Source organism: Hyperolius riggenbachi, chromosome 2 (assembly GCF_040937935.1).
Source record: "Hyperolius riggenbachi isolate aHypRig1 chromosome 2, aHypRig1.pri, whole genome shotgun sequence".
Lineage (NCBI taxonomy): Eukaryota > Metazoa > Chordata > Amphibia > Anura > Hyperoliidae > Hyperolius > Hyperolius riggenbachi.
Genome location: NC_090647.1, coordinates 544,885,886 through 544,907,732, shown reverse-complemented (window position 1 = coordinate 544,907,732; position 21,847 = coordinate 544,885,886). Strand labels below are relative to the sequence as shown.

At 45.0% G+C, this 21,847-nt stretch overlaps 1 protein-coding gene across 1 annotated transcript in view; it reads right to left on the bottom strand.

The window, feature by feature from the left end:
• Nucleotides 1-239: 239 nt before the first annotated feature.
• The window catches only part of VEGFD (vascular endothelial growth factor D), an 89,212-nt gene continuing 67,604 nt past the window's right edge, over nucleotides 240-21,847 (bottom strand). The window contains exons 5-7 of the mRNA XM_068266211.1: nucleotides 11,615-11,715; nucleotides 9,572-9,746; nucleotides 240-2,587 (exon numbers count right to left, since the gene is read on the bottom strand). Coding sequence (XP_068122312.1) covers nucleotides 2,482-2,587; nucleotides 9,572-9,746; nucleotides 11,615-11,715 — 382 coding nt within the window. The 3' untranslated portion in view covers nucleotides 240-2,481. The remainder of the gene's footprint in view (nucleotides 2,588-9,571; nucleotides 9,747-11,614; nucleotides 11,716-21,847) is intronic.

The following is a 21,847-nucleotide window of genomic DNA, read 5'->3' as shown; positions in this document are numbered from 1 at the left end:
TATGGAATCTCACTGCACAATCTGTACAGTATTATAATGCAATGGGTCCAGAGATGAATTAAAGAGGAACTGTAACTAAGGACTGAACTTCATCCCAATCAGTAGCTGATACCCCCTTTCCCATGAGAAATCTTTTCCTTTTCTCAAACGGATCATCAGGGGGCGCTGTATGGCTGATATTGTGCTGAAACCCCTCCCACAGTGTGATGTCAGGACCTAGGTCCTGACAGTTTGCTGTCTGTGAACCGCGTTGCATTATGGGAAATAACAGCTGTTTCCAACTGCCAAGCAACCAGTATCTCTCTCTGTGTATCTGTATATCCGTACAACAAAAACCTAACCTTTTAGCCTATCACATTGTTGGGGGAAGGGGGGGGGGGTTATAGATAATGGCAGTTGGTGCTGTCTGTTTTTTTCTTGTCTGCCAGTAGTAAAGATGATGACCTGCAGGCTGATTGGGGATCAAACAATATGAACAAACTACACAGTAAATATCAATAATTTCTTGATCTCTCTTCTATTTCTTAACTTCACAATTTATTTTTTTTCCCTTAAAGTTCCTCTTTAAGGTGAAACTGGACTTAGGCAACGTAGGTGTGTTGGCAACCCATGTTTTGCTCCTGGCCTTTTTACTAAGGTAAGGGTAGTGTGGTGTTCATACATCTGGCCTGTAGATGGCACTGTGATGCTGCATGACTGCATCAGATTATCTAGACTGTTGTGGATCGTTGGTTCCACTTGTCTGCCTGGCTAGGGATACGGAGTGAAGATGCTGCTTATGTAGAGAGAGTGTGAATCCTGTAAATAAACCTAGTTTCAGTTATACTGCTTCCGTGACTATTGAACACAACAAGTAGAGGGCTTGAGAAGATGGCAACCAGGCCTCCGGGTATCTTCCAAGTCCTAGATATCCACCTAGTTGCCTTGTGGATGATCTGGCTATGAAAGGACCCTGCAGTCATTTTGCCCGTCACATCTTCCCACCTAGAACTGGCTTTGGAAATAGTTCGCAAGACCTCCACTCTAAGGGAGGATTGGCTTTCAGTGGAGGACATGTGATAAGCTGACAAAACTGAGGTTCTTGTCATTGGAGGTCAGCCCCTAAGAGCAAAGGAGCTCCAGACTCAGTCAACACCACTAAGAGTAGGGAACTTAGACCTTACTAGCTCCAACACTGTGCACAGCCTGGGTTTACTGATTGATGGGGAATTCAACTTCAGGAATCAAATTTCAGCTGTGGTGGAACATTCCTTCTTTCACCTGAGGAATCTATTGCAAAAATGAATCACCTCATTCCTTCGGAGGATCTTCCCACCCTAGTTCACGCCTTCATCAATTCACGGTTGGACTATTCCAATGCCCTCTATGCAAGTCTTCAAAATAAAGACCTACACCGCCTGCAGCTAGTACAGAATGCTGCCGCAACACGACTGTTAACAAACCAACCCCGCCACTGCCACATAACACCAATCCTTTGCTCGTGGCACTGGCTACCCATAAAATGGAGAATCCTTTTCAAAATTGTCATGCTAACACTCACATCCCTTCACCACCTAGGCCCCGGATACCTGATGGATTTGTTGCAACTTCATCACACCTCCCACAACCTCAGATCAAAAGGATCCAATAACATGACCACCCCCAGATTTCAGCTAAACACCTTTGGAACCAGAGCTTTCTGTCATGCTGCCCCTACCCTGTGGAATGCCTTGCCAAACTTAATCAAGACCGCTCCAACCCTGGAGATGTTTAAATAAAAACTGAAAAGCCACCTGTTTAGTCTGGCATTTATTGCATAACTTTCCCCCCCTATACACATCACTATGTACTGATCTGAGACACGCTTATGTGCTTTGGGTCCTACGAGAGAAAAGTGCTTTACAAATGTTTCTTTGTTGTTGTGTCATTTTGGAGGACAGAGAACAGGGGAGCAGCTTTAAAAGGAGAAATTTTACAGTTTTTTTAACTTAATGGGTACTTGAAATGAAGAATGTGGGAGGAGCCATTGATGACTTGCCCATCGTTGTGCTGATCCTCTGCTTCTCATACATTCTCAGCATGTACATCCTTGGATACGGTTCAGTTCCGACTCTACCGGCCAGAGATGGATTAAGATCTAATGGAGCCCTAGGCAAGGTAAAAGATTTGGGGCCCCCGATGGTCTTTTTGGTAAGCTGAAGTGGTGAGAGGTCAGAGAAGGTGGGCCTCTTGACACTTACTAGACCCGAGGCACCTACCTAGGTTGCCTGGTGGATGATCCCGCTCTGTCGCCGGCTTCACGCTTGGTGCTGCTACATGATTCCAAAATCCCCCTGATATATAGTGTAGGGATCATGTGATCAGTGGCATTCTAATCCGTCTGTAGTTTACAGTCAGTACCATAAAGAGGACCCCAGTCACTTTACAAAAAATGTGCTTTTCCATTGAAAAAAAAAAATATATAAAAAGTTTTTATTGAAACCATTCACTGCAGAATCCGTATTATGGGTTATCCCGGAAAGGTCTGCCTCTGACGCAGCTGAAATGCTTGGCGCACACTCTTCTGCCTGCGCACAGCTTCGTCGGGAACGGACAGTCGTCTTTGCAGCTGAGGCAGAAAGAAATTAAAATGAGGACTTAAAGGGTAAAGATATCCTTACAGCAGCTCTCTCAGTGTTAACCTGAATTTATAAATTAAAGATGGCTGCTGTAAAATGCCATGCTTACTTCTTTTGAAGCAAACCTGAAGCGAAAAAAAACCTTATGATACAATGAATTGTATGTGTAGTACGGATAAGGAATAGAAAATTAGTAGCAAAGCAAAGAGTCTCATATTTTTAATTCCAGTCAAATAGATTTTTTTTTTTTTAACATTGCATCATATTGTCAGTTGCAGTTTTAAAAGCACACACTATATTTTTGGCTATAAAACAAAGCAGTAATAATGACCCTTTGAACTTTCATACAGTAAAACCTTATCTCCAGCTGTCTCTCACTGTTTCTTTGATCTTTAACCACTTCACCCCAAGGTGGTTTTTACCCTAACGGACAAGAGCAATTTTCACCTTTTAGGCTAATTTCACACCAGGACGTTGCGTTTTAGGGGACGTTATGGTCGCATAACGTGCCCCTATCGCAACGCCTGGTGCTGCTGGATATGGACGTCAGAGTGAGCCGCGTTGTGCAGCTCACTCTGGCATCCGTGATGCCGTGATGCGTCCTCTTGGACGCATGCGGCATCACGTGGTCCCGCCGGCCAATCGCTGCACAGAGCGGCCGCTCCAGGAAGTAAACACTGCACATCACTGAGTGCAGTGAATATTAATTAGCCATGTGCCTGGCCGGTCTCCGCTCCTCCCCAACGTCACTGAGCATGTGCAGGCAGTCTAACGCGGCTCTGCCGCTTACAAAGTACTGCATGCAGTACGTTGTCTTGTGACGTAGCGTTACAATGTAACGCAACGTCCGCACTGTGAACAGCCCCATTGATATGTCATTACTGTGCGGTGGGCTGCGTTACAGGCTGCTCTAACGTGCGCCTGTAACGTCCCACTGTGAAATAGCCTTAGTGCTCATCCCTTTCATTTGCCAATAGCTTAATCACTACTAATCACTATGAAATGATCTATATCTTGTTTCTTTTTTCACCACAAATTGGGCTTTTTGGGGTTGATATTTGTTTTCAGTATTTACTTTATTTTCTATGCATTTTAAAGGGAAATACAAGGAAAAACTGAAAAAAATACACTATTTCTCCAATTTCATCCCCTATAGCTTTAATATAAACACTGCTACTGTACATAAAACCCACACATTTTATCTGCCTATTTGTCCTGGTTATCACAAGATTGTAATTATGTCCCCAGTACAAAGTATGGTGACAATATATAGTTTGGAAATAAAGGTGTATTTTTTTGGGTGTTTTTTTTTCACTATGTTCACGTGCACAGCGGCAGCAGCACTGTCTGACTTATGAAACCGTCCTGGAGCCATTAAAGAGGAACTCCAGTGAAAATAATGTAATAAAAAAAGTGCTTCATTTTTACAATAATTATGTATAAATGATTTAGTCAGTGTTTGCTCATTGTAAAATCTTTCCTCTCCCAGATTCACATTCTGACATTTATTACATGGTGACATTGTTACTGTGGGCAGGTTATGTAGCTGCTGCTAGCTGTTTTGGCCGTTACAGACAGCTGTAAACAGCCATTTCCTGTCTGTGAACATTGTTACATTGTGGCGGTTTGCCCAGAGTACCAAGGTACCAGAGCCTCTTGTAGGAGGGGTTTCATCACAAAATCAGTCATACAGCGCCCCCTGATGGTCTGTTTGTGAAATGCAATAGATTTGTCATGTAAAAGGGGGTATCAGCTACTGATTGGGATAAAGTTCAATTCTTATTCAGAGTTTCTCTTTAAGGGCCCTTTCACACCAGAGGGCTTTTTCGGCGTTTTAACGCCACAGCCGAAGTTGGTGTTTTCCTAGGTAAAATAAAAGTCCATAGACTTTCATTTTACCTTTCACACTTAACGCTGCATTTTGAAGCGTTGCGTTTTGAAGCTCCCAGGAGCTTTTTTAGGGCTGACCGCTGCGTTTCTCATTACAATTGATACTAATGTATTGGCGTTAAAACGCCTTAAAAACGCCAGCAGCCAAAACGCAGCTTTTTAGCCTTTTACTGCTGCCTGTATTGTGAAAGAGCCCTAAGAGGCTCTAGCAGGACGTTTTTATAAGTCAGCATGTCATTAAGTGGTTAAAGAGACACTGAAGCGAAAAAAACATGATATAATAAATTGGTTGTGTAGTACGGATAATTACTAGAAGATTAGTAGCAAAGAAAATATTCTCATATTTTTATTTCAGTTATATTGTGTGTTTTATAACATTGCATAATTCTTTAATATTTGCTGATTACACACTACTCAGAATTCTAAATGATTTTTTCAGAGCAGTATTGTGAACTATTGACCTGTCCTCTGGCAGACAAAAAGGAAATTCTTCACTGACAGCTGAGATATACTTCAAAAGACAGCCCTCTCTGCGACTTTGAAAGTCGTAGAGCTTAATGGCTTTTTTGCATAGAGATAACAGCTGGAGTTTCTTAACTGTTCCTGTACTGGAAACAATTAGACTTATGTCTCTGATCCTAATGTTTTATTTCTGAGCTGTACTACACATACAAATAATTATATTATAAAAAATCTCTTCAAAGTGATCCTTAAGTCAAGTGAAAAAAATGAGATTTACTCACTTGGGGCTTCCCTCAGCCCCCTGCAGCCGATCGGTGCCCTCGCAGCCCCGCTCTGATGCTCCAGGACCCGCCGGCGAACACTTCCGGTTTGGCCGTCACCGGCCGACAGGCATGGGAACGCAAGTCAGAGCGGGGCTGCAAGGGCACCGATCGGCTGCAAGTGAAAAAAATGAGATTTACTCACTTGGGGCTTCCCTCAGCCCCCTGCAGCGGATCGGTGCCCTCGCAGCCCCGCTCTGATGCTCCAGGACCCGCCGGCGAACACCTCCGGTTTGGCCGTCACCGGCCGACAGGCATGGGAACGCGAGTCAGAGCGGGGCTGCGAGGGCACCGATCGTCTGCAGGGGGCTGAGGGAAGCCCCAGGTAAGTAAATCTCATTTTTTTCACTTGACTTAAGGATCACTTTAAGTGCTTTAGAAAACAGGACTGTATTGGTCTCAGTTGTCCTCAGAGAAGCTCTTTTGCATAGATAATGACTGAAGTTTTTTCTGACTCTTCCTAACTCTAACTCTAACTTTGGAAAACAATATGAGACTCTTTTCTTTGTTACTAATGTTCTAGTTCTTAGCTCTACTACACATACAATTCCTAATATCCACTTCACCTCGAAGGGTTTTTGCCCTTAAAAAAACAGAGCAATTTTCACCTGTCAGCGGTCCTTCCATTCATTTTACTATACTTTTATTACTACTTATCACAACAAAGCAATCTTTATCTTGTTTTTTTTTGCCACCAATTAGGCATTCTTTTGGGGGTACTTTTTGCTAAGAATTTTTTTATTCTAAAAGTGTTTTAACAGGAAAAATAAGATAAAAATGGAAAAAAAATCATTATTTCTTAGTTTTTGGCCAGTTTCGTTTTTAAATAATACATGCTAACATAATTAAAACCCACACATTGTATTTGTGCATTTTTCCCGGTTATTGAAACATTTAAAGTTTTTCCCTAGTACAATGTATATCGCCAATATTTTATTTGGAAATAATGGTGCATTTTTTAAGTTTTGCAACCATACCTAATTACAAGCCCATAATTTATAAAGTAATAGTAATATACCTTATTTATATACATATTAAAAAAAAAGTTCAGTCCCTAAGGTAACTATTTATGTATTTTTTAATTTTTTGTTAACATTTTTTTTTTAAATTGGTAACTATTGGGAAGTGTGGGAGGTCAGGGGTTCATTTAAAATGTAAAAAAAAAAAAAAAAAAAGGTAAAAATAGGTCCTTTATTGAAAAAAAAATTGTAGGTGTAATTTTACTATTTGGCCACAAGATGTCCTCGCAGGTGACTTCCGTATCCGTAGTATTACTACGCACACAGGAAGCACTGTGTGGACGGTCTTTATGAAAGGCTGTCATTCACACGGGGACTTAGATTAATGAATGGGAACTTTGGTCGCATTCTTTAATCCAGAAGCTAACGATCGGCGGCGGTAATGAGCGCAGGGAGGCGAGCGGGAACGCACGGCAGGGAGGGACGTAGTAGCTACGGCCCTGCACATTGTGATGGCATTTTGCAGGAGCGTAGTTACTAGTAGAGATGTGGCGAACTGTTCGCCCGGCGAACATCTCTGGAGCTCTTACTACTTCCGGGTAGCACTGACCCGGAGTAGTACGCCTGCGCTGCTCGGCTGAGTGCATCCTAGATCGCGCTCCTGTTGCCAGGCACTCTCTGCGCATGAGCGTGACGTCATTCATGACGTCACGCACATGCGCGGAAAGTGCCCGGCAACAGGAGCGCGATCTAGAACGCGCTCCGCCGGGCAGCGCAGACGTACTACTCCGGGTCAGTGCGACCCGGAAGTAGTAAGAGCCCCAGGGATTTGGAGATGTTCGCCGGCGAACGGTTCGGGAACCGTTCGCCACATCTCTAGTTACTAGTGCTGGGGGAGGGGAAGTAGTTAAAGGTTATCTGAACTGCGAGGGGTATGGAGGCAACCATATTAATTTTCTTCTCAACAATACTAGTTGCCTGGCTGTCCTGCTAATCACTTTGGCTGCAGTAGTGTCTAAATCACACACATCTGACCTGCATGCTTCTTCGGTGTTTATAGCTAAGGGCTCATTCACATTTATTTGCGGTGCGGTCCATCATGACTCACCACACATAGCGTCCGCAATGCTGGTAGCATGACAGTCTACAGACTTTCATGTTACCATTCACACTACAGTGTGCGTTCCCGTGTATTGCGTCCGGGAACATCCTAGCGCATGATGCGCGCATTTTCACACATTTTTTTGATGGAATGGAAGCTGCCAGTTTAGAGCATTGTGACGCGCTCTTCTATGCATTGCAACTCATGCATAAAAACGTGTTTATGTTTGCATTGCCCAGTGTAAATGAGCCCTAGAGGATCAGAAAGACAGCCAGGTCATTTGCATTGTTTAAAAGGAAATAGATATGGCGGCCTCCATACCGTATTTACCGCATACTGTATTTTTTCAGCATACAAGATGCACCTAGATTTACAAGACAAAAACCAAGGGTTAAAAAAAATATACTAAACCTGGTCAATGGTCCAGGAGCATTTTGTAGATGTTCTCTCCAATTTTTGTGTCCCCCATGTGTCCCCCATGTATACTTCTGTGTCCTCCTGTGTTTGTGCCCCTTCTGTTCCTGTGTCCTGCTTGGCTCCCCTTTTGTCCCCCTGTCTCCTACTTGGCTCCCCTTCTGTCCCCCTGTGTCCTCCTTGGCTCCCCTTCTGTCCCCCTGTGTCCTCCTTGGCTCCTCTTCTGTTCCCGTGTCCTTCTTGGCTCCCTTCGGTCCCCCGGTGTCCTCCTTGGCTCCCCTTCTGTCTCTTGTATTTCTCCTCGGCTCCCTTTGTGTCCCCCTGTGTCCTCCTTGACTCCCCTTCTGTTCCCTAATGTCTTCCTTGGCTTCCCTTCTGTCTCCTTGTGTCCTCCTTGGCTCCCTTTCTGTCCCCCTGTGTCCTCCTTGGCTCCCCTTCTGTTCCCCAGTGTCCTCCTTGGCTCCCCTTCTGTCCCCTTGTGTCCTCCTTGGCTCCCTTTCTGTCCCCGTGTCCTCCTTGGCTCCCTTTCTGTCCCCCTGTGTCCTCCTTGGCTCCCCTTCTGTTCCCCAGTGTCCTCCTTGGCTCCCCTTCTGTCCCCTTGTGTCCTCCTTGGCTCCCTTTCTGTCCCCTTGTGTCCTCCTTGGCTCCCTTTCTGTCCCCCCTGTGTCCTCCTTGGCTCCCCTTCTGTCTCCTTGTGTCCTCCTTGGCTCCCCTTCTGTCCTCTTGTGTCCTCCTTGGCTCCCTTTCTGTTCCCATGTCCTCCTTGGCTCCCCTTCTGTCCCCTTGTGTCCTCCTTGGCTCCCTTTCTGTCCCCTTGTGTCCTCCTTGGCTCCCTTTCTGTCCCCCTGTGTCCTCCTTGGCTCCCCTTCTGTCTCCTTGTGTCCTCCTTGGCTCCCCTTCTGTCCTCTTGTGTCCTCCTTGGCTCCCTTTCTGTTCCCGTGTCCTCCTTGGCTCCCCTTCTGTCCCCTTGTGTCCTCCTTGGCTCCCTTTCTGTTCCCGTGTCCTCCTTGGCTCCCCTTCTGTCCCCTTGTGTCCTCCTTGTCTCTCCCCACGCTGCTCGCCTAATACTGGCTTCTGCTGATTACACGATCAGCAGAAGCCTGCACTAGGGGAACAGTGAAGGAGAGGTCTGTGATCGCCGCTGGAGCCGTGGATTAGGTGATCTGCGCTGCTGCTAATTGTATTTATGCACAAGGAGCAGAGGAGACATGGGTGAGCAGAGTTGATCTGCCTGGTGGATCCCTGGGTGGTAAGCTGTTGGAGATTGGTGGCTGCTGTGCACCCGCCGGTTTATCGGCAGAGTCGGTTGTTATTGGCCGCCTCATCTGGAATTAATCTGGTGTGTGTACGGAGCTTAAAGAGGAACTCCAGTGAAAATAATGTAGTAAAAAAAAAAGTGTTTCATTTTTTACCATAATTATGTATAAATGATTTAGTCAGTGTTTGCTCATTGTAAAATCTTTCCTCTCCCCGATTTACATTCTGACATTTATTACATGGTGACATTTTTACTGTGAGCAGGTTATGTAGCTGCTCCTAGCTGTTTTGGCTGTTACAGACAGCTGTGAACAGCTATTTCCTGTCTGTGAACATTGTTACATTGTGGCAGTTTGCCCAGAGTACCGCGGTACTCAGAGCTTCTTGTGGGAGGGGTTTCAGCACAAAATCAGTCATACAGCGCCCCCTGATGGTCTGTTTGTGAAAATCATTATATTTCTCATCTAAAAGGGGGTATCAGCTACTGATTGGGATAAAGTTCAATTCTAGGTTGGAGTTTCTCTTTAAGGCCCATTGTCACTATTTTCCACTGTCATTCTGCTTACTGACCTGCAGGAGTCTGGGTGAAAGATCTTGTTTTTCTCGCAGCAGGTGTCCAGGTTCTCGCTGCATTCATTGCAGGTGCAGTTGTCTCTGTTCAGCATGTGGTTCCTGGGGCATTTCAGCTTACAAACGCATTCACAGCTGTCTTCAAACTCCATGTGTGCACCACACAGTGCCAGCTCTGTACCAAGAGAAAGCAATATCATACGTTTCAGTAAAGTGAACCGAGCACCATTTTTACCACCCGGGGCATGTTAATAGCACATAAAAAATGCATGCTAACAATTTGGCTCATTACTAAAAACAAATCCATTCTACCTCTTCTTTTTACATTTAAATGTTTGTAAGAAGCTTTTATTTCTCTACGTCCATGGCCTACAGAAAGAGCAGGCAGATAAGGATTGCTGCAATTAGCAGTAGCAATGATCAAACAAAAGCTTTGATCTGCAAGGGGGTGGTGAGATAGGACACTGTACTTCAAACAGTTTAGAGAGTCACACTTGATTGCATTCACACCTCCCCCTGGATAAATAAGGGCAGAGAGAAGAGGAGGGGGGATGGCAGCTCCTATAGCTATTAGAAACCAGGACAAACCGTAGATATAAAAATCACCATCACAGCCATCAACAAGGTAGACTTTAGTGCCTCCCCATCCTGGGCCTGGTATTGAGGTACTTCCTGTATGGCCTTGATGACAAGTGTGGATATATGAGTTTCATTCTCACCAGATTCTGGCAGCAGAATCTGCATCTTCTCTTGGACTTGGTGGGATCAGCCTTCCTTTAACTGTATTAATACTTCAGTTACATGCAATTGGGTTGAAGCCAATGATTGTCCTGGCAGTGTGCAATAGCAATTGCAACAGTATGCAAAGGCTTAAAGCGAACCTGTACTGAGTAAAATTATTTAAAATAAACACATGAGGTAACTTCAAATGAACATTACATAGTTACCTTGCCATCAGTTCCTTTCAGAAGCTCACCATTCTCTTCTGACCATGATCCCTTCCAGTTCTGACAACATTTTGTCAGAACTGAAATATATCAGTTGCTGTCAGTTATATATCAGTTGCTGTCAGTTACAGCTGAGAGGAGAACTGATGTGTGCATGTTTCCCTATGGCTCAAGTGGGCGATGTTACAGTTTAACAGTGTGCTGACCAGAAAGCTGTTATGGGGTAATGGCTATTTTCAAGATGGAGGATGGAGAATTCCATTGATCACAGTGGACAAACAGCATGCAGGAGAGGAGAAAGAGATTGAGGAGTAGACTACGCAGCAGGTAAGTATGACTTGTGTATGGTTATGTTGACTTTTAATTTTCAGTACAGGTTTTCTTTAAAGGGCACAACCACAATAACAAAAATTAGCCCCAAAACAGCAAACACAGAACATTTATATTGCGCGTTTCTCCTGGCAGACTCGCTCTATAGGCAGTAGCAGTGTTAGGGAGACTTGCCCAAGGTCTCCTACTGAGTAGGTGCTCAGCCAAGATTCGAACCCTGGTCTCCTGTGTCAGAGGCAGAGCCCTTACCCAGCACACTATCCAACCACTCAAGGTAGGATAGGCAAAATAAAGCTGAAAGTAACAACCGTATATAATAGCAGATACAATGTATATACAATAGTTCCCTCCTAGTGAATAAATCTGACATCTGTCCTCAATCTGGGTCGGTTAATTACTGTCAATCCCCCGATATGGACCTGTTCCAATATTACTGTGTCCTGTAACAATAAGCCAATCTATTCTGTGGCTAAATAGACAACAAGGGGAAAGACTACCAACTAAACTGCAAGTGCTATTTACAAGGGGACTGCCTCAGATAACAACAAGTTTCGCCTAAAAGCAGGCTTCGTCAGGGTGTATATACATAATAGCAACACATGAATAAATCCACCACCCACCTAACCCTAAGTAAAGTAAGTTGTGCAAACATAGTAGCAGCCCAAGTCAGGAGAGTAGAGGGGAGCACTATAACATGCTTGGAGATTAGAAGGTGTTGCTAGCGAGCCTCTCTCTGTACATTTATGCATGTAAAGGTTCTGTTTACCTTCCCTTCTGTTAAATGAGGATTCTCTTTCTAGCACGCATTCACACTGGGTGCCGTCCCAATGCCAGCCATCCGGGCACTGTCTGTTCTCCTGGTGGCACCTACAAAACAAAGGAAATCAATGCAGAACTTCTACAACACATCTGCTCAGAGAAGAAAATTCTACTCTCCATTCTAGAACCACTAGAGCAAAAATTATGCAGGAGAACAGAGGCACCAAAAGGATAAAAGGAAGCTAAATGAGCTTAACACCCAAATTCTTGGTAAATAGAGGAGGCAGTGGTGGACTTACCTCCTCCAAGTAGACACACAACGACTGTAGTAAAGACAGTCAATATATTTTATTTATGAACTCCAAATATGCAACGTGTTTCGCAGGTTTGATCCAGCTTCATCAGGCAACAACAACGGAGCAATAGCATATGTGGTCAGTAGAAGAGCCAGGCACCTCTGTCTACTAGAGCAAAAATGTTTTTCTGCTACCTCTTTAGTCACTTGTATACAGGGGCATAACTACAAATCATGGCGCCCTCAGCAAAACTTTGACGGGGCCCACCCAATGTTCATACCCTTTCCCTTGCCTACCCCTGGTGACCCCCACTGCCTGGGGACCATCTTGCAAGGGTCATAAAACAAGTGTGGCATTCATTATAGTCAAACCCATATCAAGTGTAGCAAAACACCTGATCTGAAGGATGGACCCCTGTATCGGAGGAAGGGAAGGTTAGTAGTTGGGGGCCCCCATAGCTCTGGGCCCCCTGCAACCGCAGGTGCTGCTCCCTTAGACTTACGCCCCTGCCTGTGCACAATCTTACCACTTCTATGCTGAAGGAGGGTAACCTGAGTGAGGTCTGGTTCACACTTCACAAAATCGCAATCACCTAGTGATTGCACTTTTGCATCTGCGCTTGTCTAGCTTTTGCGATTTTAATACATTCAGTGCGTTTGTGATTTCCAAAAATCGCCTGCGATGCAGAGTGAAGGATCCCATGAGGGTTACATTGTCCACAACATTTTTGTTGATCGCCAGTGGTCAGCAAAGTGTTGGAAAATGTCAAAAAGCACCCAAGTGTGAATAGGCCCTGAATATACTTCAATGGATACTTTAGGTAGTCCTTTATATTACACAAAAGTGGTAAGATAAAGGATACCTGAGGTGAAAATAAACTAATGAAATCAGCAATTGTATCTATCCTCCTTCTCCTAAAAGTGACGTTTTAAGATATTCCACAGTTTTATTTTGTATTTAAATCTACTTTTTTAAGTTTTTACTGTTTTATTGTTTTTGCTCAATGACACATTAATTAAAGAACGCCAGAGCTAAAATCTATGAACTATTACCCTTCTTATCTCTTTCCTGCTCTCAGAAGCCATTTTCTGCTAGGAAAGTGTTTTATAGTTGTAATTTCTTAACAGTGAGGGTAACACTGTAGTCTGACCCAGCCCTGACTCAGGCAGGAACTGCCACTTTCATACCTGATGTTTAACTCTTTCAGGCAGAGAAAGAAAAAAGGAACACAGCATAGTTATCTGTGTGCTAGGCACCAGGGATGCTCACTGGATGCAATCACGAGTAATCATAAGTGATTACCCGTGATTCAAATGAGGTTTAATTGGTGCAGGTGGGCGGCGGGTATAGAAGGGGTTATTTAGCCATAGTTCCGCTGTCCGCCCTGCGTTCCAAAGAGCTAGCACGTGTCCTATTGGTCGCGTTGCAAGCCTCGCACCGCCACATTTCCTCCTCCCGGCTTGAAGAACGCAGGAACGCAGTGCGGACGGCGGAATTATGGGTAAATAACATCTTCTATCCCCGCCGCACACCTGCACCAATTAAACCTCATTTGAATCACCAGTAATCACTCATGATTGCATCCGGTGAGCATCCCTGCTAGGAACTGCACATACACATGTCATATCATGTCACTAGGGATGCTCATTCGGATTCCGCCGCAATGCAATTTCCGAAATTCCGATCGGAAATTGCATTTCCGCATCGGAATGCGGAAATCGGTAATGCAAGTGCGTTAGGTAGATTTGCGCCGGAAATCGCGGAAATTTCCGCCGGAAATCGTGGAAATTCCGCCCGACTTTAACATCAAAACCTATAACGTCTTTTTGAAAACTTTTTTTGCATCTTGTTCACAAGATTCAGTTTAATAACCCCTGAAAATTTGGTGTTTCTAGGACTTACGGGGGCTTTGCTATTAACCGCTAAAGTCGGCGGATTTTTACTGTAATGTAAAATGCAGAAAATCTGCATCTGCCTATTTTCTGCATTTACATTACAGGAAAATCCGCCGAATTTAACGGTTAATAGCAAAGCCCCCGTACGTCCTAGAAACACCAAATTTTCTGGGTTTATTAAACAGAATCTTCTGAACAAGATGCAAAAAAAAGTTTTCAAAAAGACCTTATAGTTTTTGAGAAAATCGATGTTAAAGTCGGGCGGAATTTCCGCGATTTCCGGCGGAAATTCCGCATTGGAATGCGGAAATTGGTAGCGGAAAGCGGAATCGTTATTTGACAATGGTGAAATGCGGAATTACCGTGGAATCGAAAATTGGCATTTCCGACCATCCCTACATGTCACATGTCACCTCCGGTATCCTTTAAGGGTGGTCACGGACCAATCAAAAAATAGCAGCTGCATACTATTTTGAGTTGCACACATGTGCATTAAATTAGCATAAAATCTGCATCCACTCACAATATATTAGTATAACATTGACCATTCCTAATTCATGCATGCCTCCCAAACGTTCCAGTTTTACAGGAACTGTCCTGAGTTGGAAGGCATGTTCCCGTGTCCCACAACAACCACCGAGTTGTCCCAGCATCGGAAGGGTTAGGATGGATAGCGGCAGTGGAGGGATTACAGCCACAAGTCAGCTGTAATGAAAGACTGAGTGACGCAGCTCAAGTTCAGATCACTCCGCATCACACGCTGTCATTTATAGGTGTTCCAATGAATTGGCCAACATCGACCAACTAACCTGCATTATAAGTGAGGTGGGAGGGGACCACTAGACACCAGGGAATTGTAAAGGTAAGCGAGATGGGGCACTAGAAACAAGGGGACTGAATAGGGGAGGGGGGTCCACTAGACACCAAGGATCTGTATAGGGGAGGGAGATGGGGCCACTAGACAACAGTAAATTATATAGGGGAGGGAGGGGGATGCAAGACACCAAGGAACTCTATAGGGCAGAGGGGGGCCACTAGACACCAAGGAACTGTATAGGGGAGGGAGGTCACTAGACAACAGGGAACTGTATAGGGGAGGGAGGGAGGGCACTAGACAACAGGGAATTGTATAGGGGAGGGAGGGGGCCACTAGACACTAGGGAATTGTATAGGGAAGAGGGGCTACTAGACACCATTAAAAAGTATAGGGTAGGGATGGGGCTTCTAGACAACAGGGATTTTTTTTAGGAACAGTATAGGAGAGGGAGGGGGGCCACTATAGGCCAGGGAATTGTATAGGGCAGATAGGACCACTAGACACCAGGGAACTGTATAGGGTGAAAGGGGGACCACTAGTCACCATACAACTGTATAGGGGAGGGAGGATGGCATTCCACATGTAAAACTGGGGCGTGGCTGAAGGCATGGCAGGCGCGTGTCTCAGTGTCCTTTTTCCCTGGCTCTAAATGTTGGGAGGTGTGGAAAAAAATTTTTTTCCAACTGCGATAAGGATAAAGTCAAGGCGCCCAAACACAAACAACCCAAAGTAGTAATGTTGTGAGAACTAATTGAAACACTGAGGGGAAACCAGCCCAGGGAGGATTATGTAAACTGTACAAAGTGTCTTCGATGGGAATGCAATCAATGATTCCAGTTTCTCCAAAAGCAGTCACGTAGCTCTTGGATTGATGAAACATTCGCTCGTAATTGTATTGTTCCCGGTTTATGTAAAAGTGATCAGATGAGACAAGGCAGAACGGCGTGCCACCCTCGGAATCGCGCCTCACTGGGCGCCGGCCTGCACAAATCTGTGGAAAAACTGACAGATAAGCACAGAACACGCCACAACAAAGCATTTCCCTCATGAAATGAAGTCCTGTCTCTCTCGCTCTCTTTTAGATTTTACTGCATGTTAAAAATCATACAGCGCCACGTTCTTGCCTATTTGTGTCTACGGTATTCAAATATTCTCATTCCAGTTTAGTCTGCAGATCTTAAGCGTCCGCTTTATTTACCTCAGGGCTGTTTTCAGGCCAAACGTGTATAACTTTTCCTTGCAGGGGATCTGACTGCAGCAGAATGACTTAATAGAAAACAGATTACACTGGAATGGCCGTGTTTATCATTCGATTGTATTCAGGACCCAACGGCGTGTTGTGCGCTGGATGAACAGAAAGCAGCCCGAGCCTATACCTGATTTTACCTGTTCCTTACATTGAATCAATCTGATTACCTCATAAAACCGAGGGGTTTCTGAGGAAGGACCCCCCCACTCACCACCCCTTGGTGAATAGGGCACAGAACACATGTGTGGAGGAATGCAAGAATGCAGACTATTTTATTCCTGGTTTTTGTGAGACATTTCTCTATATTGTGTAAGAATTCTCAGTAGACACGCCACATGGCTCTGTCACATTTCGTAAAGTTTCAGACATGCTAAACTGTTCTCGGCACCGGACAGCATGTTCCGGACCTTCACAAAAATCCACAACCCTCCTCCACCCCCCCCCCCCCCCCCAACAGCTCAGGGGCCGTCACTGTTAAAGGGAAATTATACACTCGTTGTAAAGTGAATGTAGATAAAGACTGATGTTGCAGAGATCTTTTGCAATCTAGTGTTAACCTACTTAGTGGTATACCCGAGTCAGGCTCGGGGCTAGAAATCTGCAGCTCAGAGCGGTAACCCCGAATCTGACTCGTGATAGTCGCTGCGAGGTTAATGCAGAGTAGTGAGTACAGCGCGCAGTGGGCATTTCAACTCACCTCCACCGGGATCCAGATGCAAGCAGCCATTCTCCTTCCGGTCCTTGGAGGCTTTGCATCACTCGTGACGACAGCCGGGGATATCACTATAGGGTTACACCACCTGGAGGACGGAGGGAGAACTGCAGCGCTGGATCCCAGGGAGGTGAGTAAGTGAGTAAGCTTTTAGGGTCTAAATGCTATATCAGTTGCTGTCAGTTATATATCAGTTGCTCTCGGTTATAATTAAAAGGACAACTGATGTGCAAGATAATGTCCATGTTCCCCTATGGCTCAAGTGGGCGATGTTACAGTTTAACAGTGTGCTAACCAGGAAGCTGTTATAGGGTAATGGCCATTTTTAAAACGGAGGACAGAGAATTCCATTGATCACAGTGGACAAACAGGACGCGGGAGAGGAGAAAGAGATTGATGAGTAGACTACACAGGAGGTAAGTAGGACATGTTTATGTTCATTTTGACTATTTATTTTCAGTTCAGGCTCTCTTTAAAGTGTACCTGAGATGAAGAACACCTCAGGATTTATACTTACCTGGGGCTTCCTCCGGCCCCCTGTAGTCAGTCTGGTCCCTTGTATTCCATCTGCGCCCCTCCTTACTCCCGCGCATTACCATAGCAATGTGTGTGTTACCGCGGGAACGCCCATTATGCTAAAGGTTAATGTGCGTTAAGCCCCTGGCGATAGCAACGGTTAAATGGCTGTGCGCTTCATGTGCACGAGAGCTCTACTGCAATGTGCACCAGGCCCCATGTATGTGTGTGTATATGGAAAGGGGGGGGGGCAGGTTTGCCAGGACTGCCTAATTTTGTGGGGGGCCCGGCAGAGACAGATTAGAGTAAAATGGGGCCCTAGTAACAGCTTTGGGCCCACCCTTGATTGCCACCTGGCTTCTTTTTGGTAATATTTGGGGCATCATGTAGGCACCTCTCCACCAGCCCTAGGCAACTGCCTAATTTGCCTAGTGGATAGTCCGGTTCTGTGGCACGGGATAGTTAGGTTACGTCCCTGACGGCAGAAGTGTAATCGCTGTACACGAGTAATCCCACAATGTAGAGAATTGTAGTAGAGGCTGCTCTGTACTGAATGCTCCGCCCTGCACCGCGGGATGTTTGTCTTGGCAGCACATGCGCAAACATTTGTATCTCTAACACAATAACAAGATACGATTTCAGAATTACAAACCGTTTACAAACTGTTGCTGTGTTTTACTAATTTGATCCGTATGTTGGAAAATAAAATCTGCCATATCTGAAAACTCTGCATAAAGTATTGGTACGCTGGTACGGCCCCATAAATAAGCATGCATGCTTATTACCCAATAATACAGGGGGAGGAACTAGAACTCCCTCTGCTCCCCAGCGAAAAGAGCATGAGCATAACTCCCAACTGTCCCTCTTTTGGATGGCTAGTTCCTCTGTCCCTCTTTCCTCCTCATCTGTCCCTCTTTCAGGACTGATGTACAGATCTATGTAAATATATGTATTTTTCTATTGAAAACTGTGTTTAATTGACTCTAAACTTTATTCCCATCCTTTAAATAGAGATATTTCTTATTTTCATATGTTAATATGAAGGAAAACGAACCAGGATAGAAAGGACCAGTGTGTTTTGAATTATAAAACAACATATTTTTCTTATGAAATCTTTATGGCATGTGTGGCTAGAGATATGTCAGGTATGGCAGGGGTGTGGCTTAAGTGTCCCTCTTTCTTATCTCAAAATGTTAGGAGGTATGCATTAGGTCCTCTTCCTAATACCCAATCCCTTCCCTGCAAGTTTGAACACTAAATAACCCCTCCCTGCCCCAGCCTCCCACCTCATTGGAGAGCAGCGCAGGAAGCAGAGTAATGATCACCTGCTCCCGCACTGCATCGGGTCTCTTCAATTCTTCCTAGCAGCCACACACTCTATGCTGCCACCCTCCTGAAGCATGTCATGTGATCAGGAGCTGGAGAATGGCAGCATAGAGTCTGCGGCTGCCAGGAAGAACTGAAGAGACCCAACAGAGTAGGCAAATATAAAGGATGGGGAGAGCCCCCCTGGTGGGGATGGGAGGGGGATCCGAGGCTATGGCAGCCCCCTCCATTTTCCCTTCTGCAGAGTAGTGCAGGAAATGTTCTAATACTGTATTAACTAGGGATGAACAAGGAGAATTTCGTGAAAAGTGAAACTTTCCTGGCATGTACGGGGGTGTGGGCCATAGCTGAGAGGGTAACTTACCTTACCAGGAGGAGTGGGTTGTCATAAGGTTTATTTTGGCAAATCACAGCCTGTTCGTGCCCAAAAGTAAGTAAAAGGTTTTTTTACTTGAGAGAGGGAGTAAAAGCATGCAGTGACCTGACGCGTTTCTCGAGGATCGCCCTTGCTTCTTCAGAGGTAATTTTATGAGCTCTGTAATCAGTGTTATCTACCTCTGAAGAAGTGAGAGCAATTCTTGAGAAATGCGTCAGGTCAATGAATGCTTTTTTATTCCCTGCCAAATAAAAAACTTTCTCACCTTTGGGCGTGAACAGCCCAAAAAGAATATCCAAACCGAGGACTCATTCGGAGAGATTGGACAGCTTCCTCACTAGATCACCGGACAAGGTTTTCTGGAGGCAGGAAATTTGGGCGCATGAGGCAAGTGTACAAAAAGGGCGCCGCCATTCACTCCCATAATAAATATCGTTTAATGGGCGCCCAACAGGAAAAAAGGGCGCCGGAGAAAAATAACGTTTTACAAGTGGCGCCCGGGGCCTTTTAATGTTTTATAATTGCTTCTCATGATTACAGATTATTTAATGATTTATAATTTTTTCAACATTATTTTTAAACGAAAAAAAGCACAATATTTTTTAAAACGTTATTAATGCTTATCACAGGGGGGTCTTAGGTTTAGGCACCACCAGGGGGGTCTTAGGTTTAGGCACCACCAGGGGGGGTCTTAGGCACCACCAGGGGGGGTCTTAGGTTTAGGCACCACCAGGGGGGGTCTTAGGTTTAGGCACCACCAGGGGGGGTCTTAGGTTTAGGCACCACCAGGGGGGTCTTAGGTTTAGGCACCACCAGGGGGGTCTAGGGGTTAGGGGTAGGTACAGGGAGGGTTCTGTGTGAGAGTAGGGTTAGGTATACTTTTAGTAAAATTCTTATTAATCTTTTATAAAACGTTATTATACATTTCACTTTTTAAACAGGGAAGATTAATGTTTTTACAATTTACGCAATTTATGGCTGGAACCAGATATGATGCCTAATTTGGAGCCCGCGGAACAGCAGGCTCTAAAGAAATTTCAACAGAATGAACAATTAATTATTAAACCCTCGGACAAAGGTGGCAATGTGGTTGTAATGACGGTGGAACAGTACCTATACATGTGCCATAGAATCTTGAGCAACAGGGAATGTTATCTTCGGGTCTCCCCATCCAGGGTTATTGAGAACCAGCGGGCACTTTTTTCATTGATTGATGAAGCAGTTGCGCTCGGTACCATTGATGTTAACGTAGGTAGATATCTTAAAATTGATGATCCAATTACTCCTACGTTTTATGCACTACCCAAAGTTCATAAATGTCTACATAAGCCACCTGGCCGTCCGATTGTGTCAGGCTGTGGGGCCTTAACCGAAAATATCAGTAGGTATGTAGATTACTTTCTGCAGCCCCATGTCCACAGATTACCTTCTTATGTGAAGGACACAACGCATTTGTTGACTATTTTAGAGGGTTTGCAATTGCCCCCTGGTTCTCTTCTAGCGGCCCTGGATGTGGAGGCCCTGTATTCAAGCATACCACAGGCAAGGGGAGTTGAGGCAGTGAGTAGGTTTTTGTCTGAGATGGATATTAGGGAGCAGGTTCACAATCGTTTTCTTGTGAATCTCTTGTCGTTTATTCTTGAAAACAACGTTTTCATGTTTGATGGGTGCCATTACCTTCAGGTGCAGGGCGCAGCGATGGGCACTACTTGTGCGCCTTCGCTGGCGAACCTGTACCTGGGGGAGTGGGAACGCCATATTTTTGGGAGTGATTCTTTGGTCATGTACCTGTGCCACATCGTTTCGTGGCACAGGTACATTGACGATATCTTGATTTTCTGGACCGGGGGGAGGGAACTGTTGGAAGATTTTGTCGTGACATTGAATAATAATACATATCGTCTGAGATTCACAATGACTTGCGATTCTGCCTCTATACCCTTCTTGGATTTAAGAATCAATCTGAATGCAGAGGGATACATTGGCACACAATTATATCGCAAGGAAACTGCCACGAACTCCTATCTGAGAGCCCACAGTAGACATCCCCAACATACCGTCCGAGGGATCCCGACGGGCCAGTATCTAAGAATACGTCGCAATTGTTCCACTGAGAAGGATTTTGAAAGGGAGGCTAAGATCCTGCGTTCTCGTTTTCGGGAAAGAGGATATAAGGACAAATGGTTGAAAAGGGCATATAAAAGGGCAAAAAGTATTACACGTATGGATTTATTAGCTCCAAAAAATGATAAGATTGACATCGGGGAGTGTTCTCATCATACTGTCGGTTCAAATGAGGGAGTCCGTTTTATTACCCGGTTTAATGATCAGGAGTCTGCCATTCAGAGAATCCTGCAGAAGCACTGGCAAGTGCTCACTAGTGATCCATCAGTCAGAGTACTGGTATCAGATAAACCCAAGATAACCTATCGGCGAACAAGAACTCTGAGAGATTTGATGACAAATAGCCATTTTGAACGCAAATCAAGGTCTAAACATTGCAGTGTAGTGGGCACATATAGGTGTGGAGGCTGTGCCTACTGCAGATATTTAAGGGTGGGATCGGAGATTGTACTCCCTGGTGGACGCAGATGGAAATTAAGACATTTTGTCAATTGCAATACTAAAGCTGTAATTTACCTTCTTACATGTGTGTGCGGATGTTTTTATATTGGAAAAACATACCGTGAATTTAAGGAACGTATCAAGGAACATACTGCGGACATTAGGGGGTGCAATTTCAAGTCATCCATATCCCGGCATGTCAACCTGACACATGGTGGTAATGTGGACTGCGTCCGTTTTGTGGGATTGGACAGGATTCACCCCCACATCAAGGGGGGTGATATTGATCGATAGTTACTTCAGCGGGAACTGAGGTGGATTTTTGATTTAAACGCTACTCAGGGGAAGGGCTTAAATGATGCGGTACATTACGCAGCATTTTTGCCCCCCTGTTGACTTAGGTATATCTCTGTTTTCCCCTTTCCTCCTTCCCTTCTCCCCCCCCTCCCTCTCCTTCCCTTCCCCCCTTTCCCCTCCCCTCCCCCTTC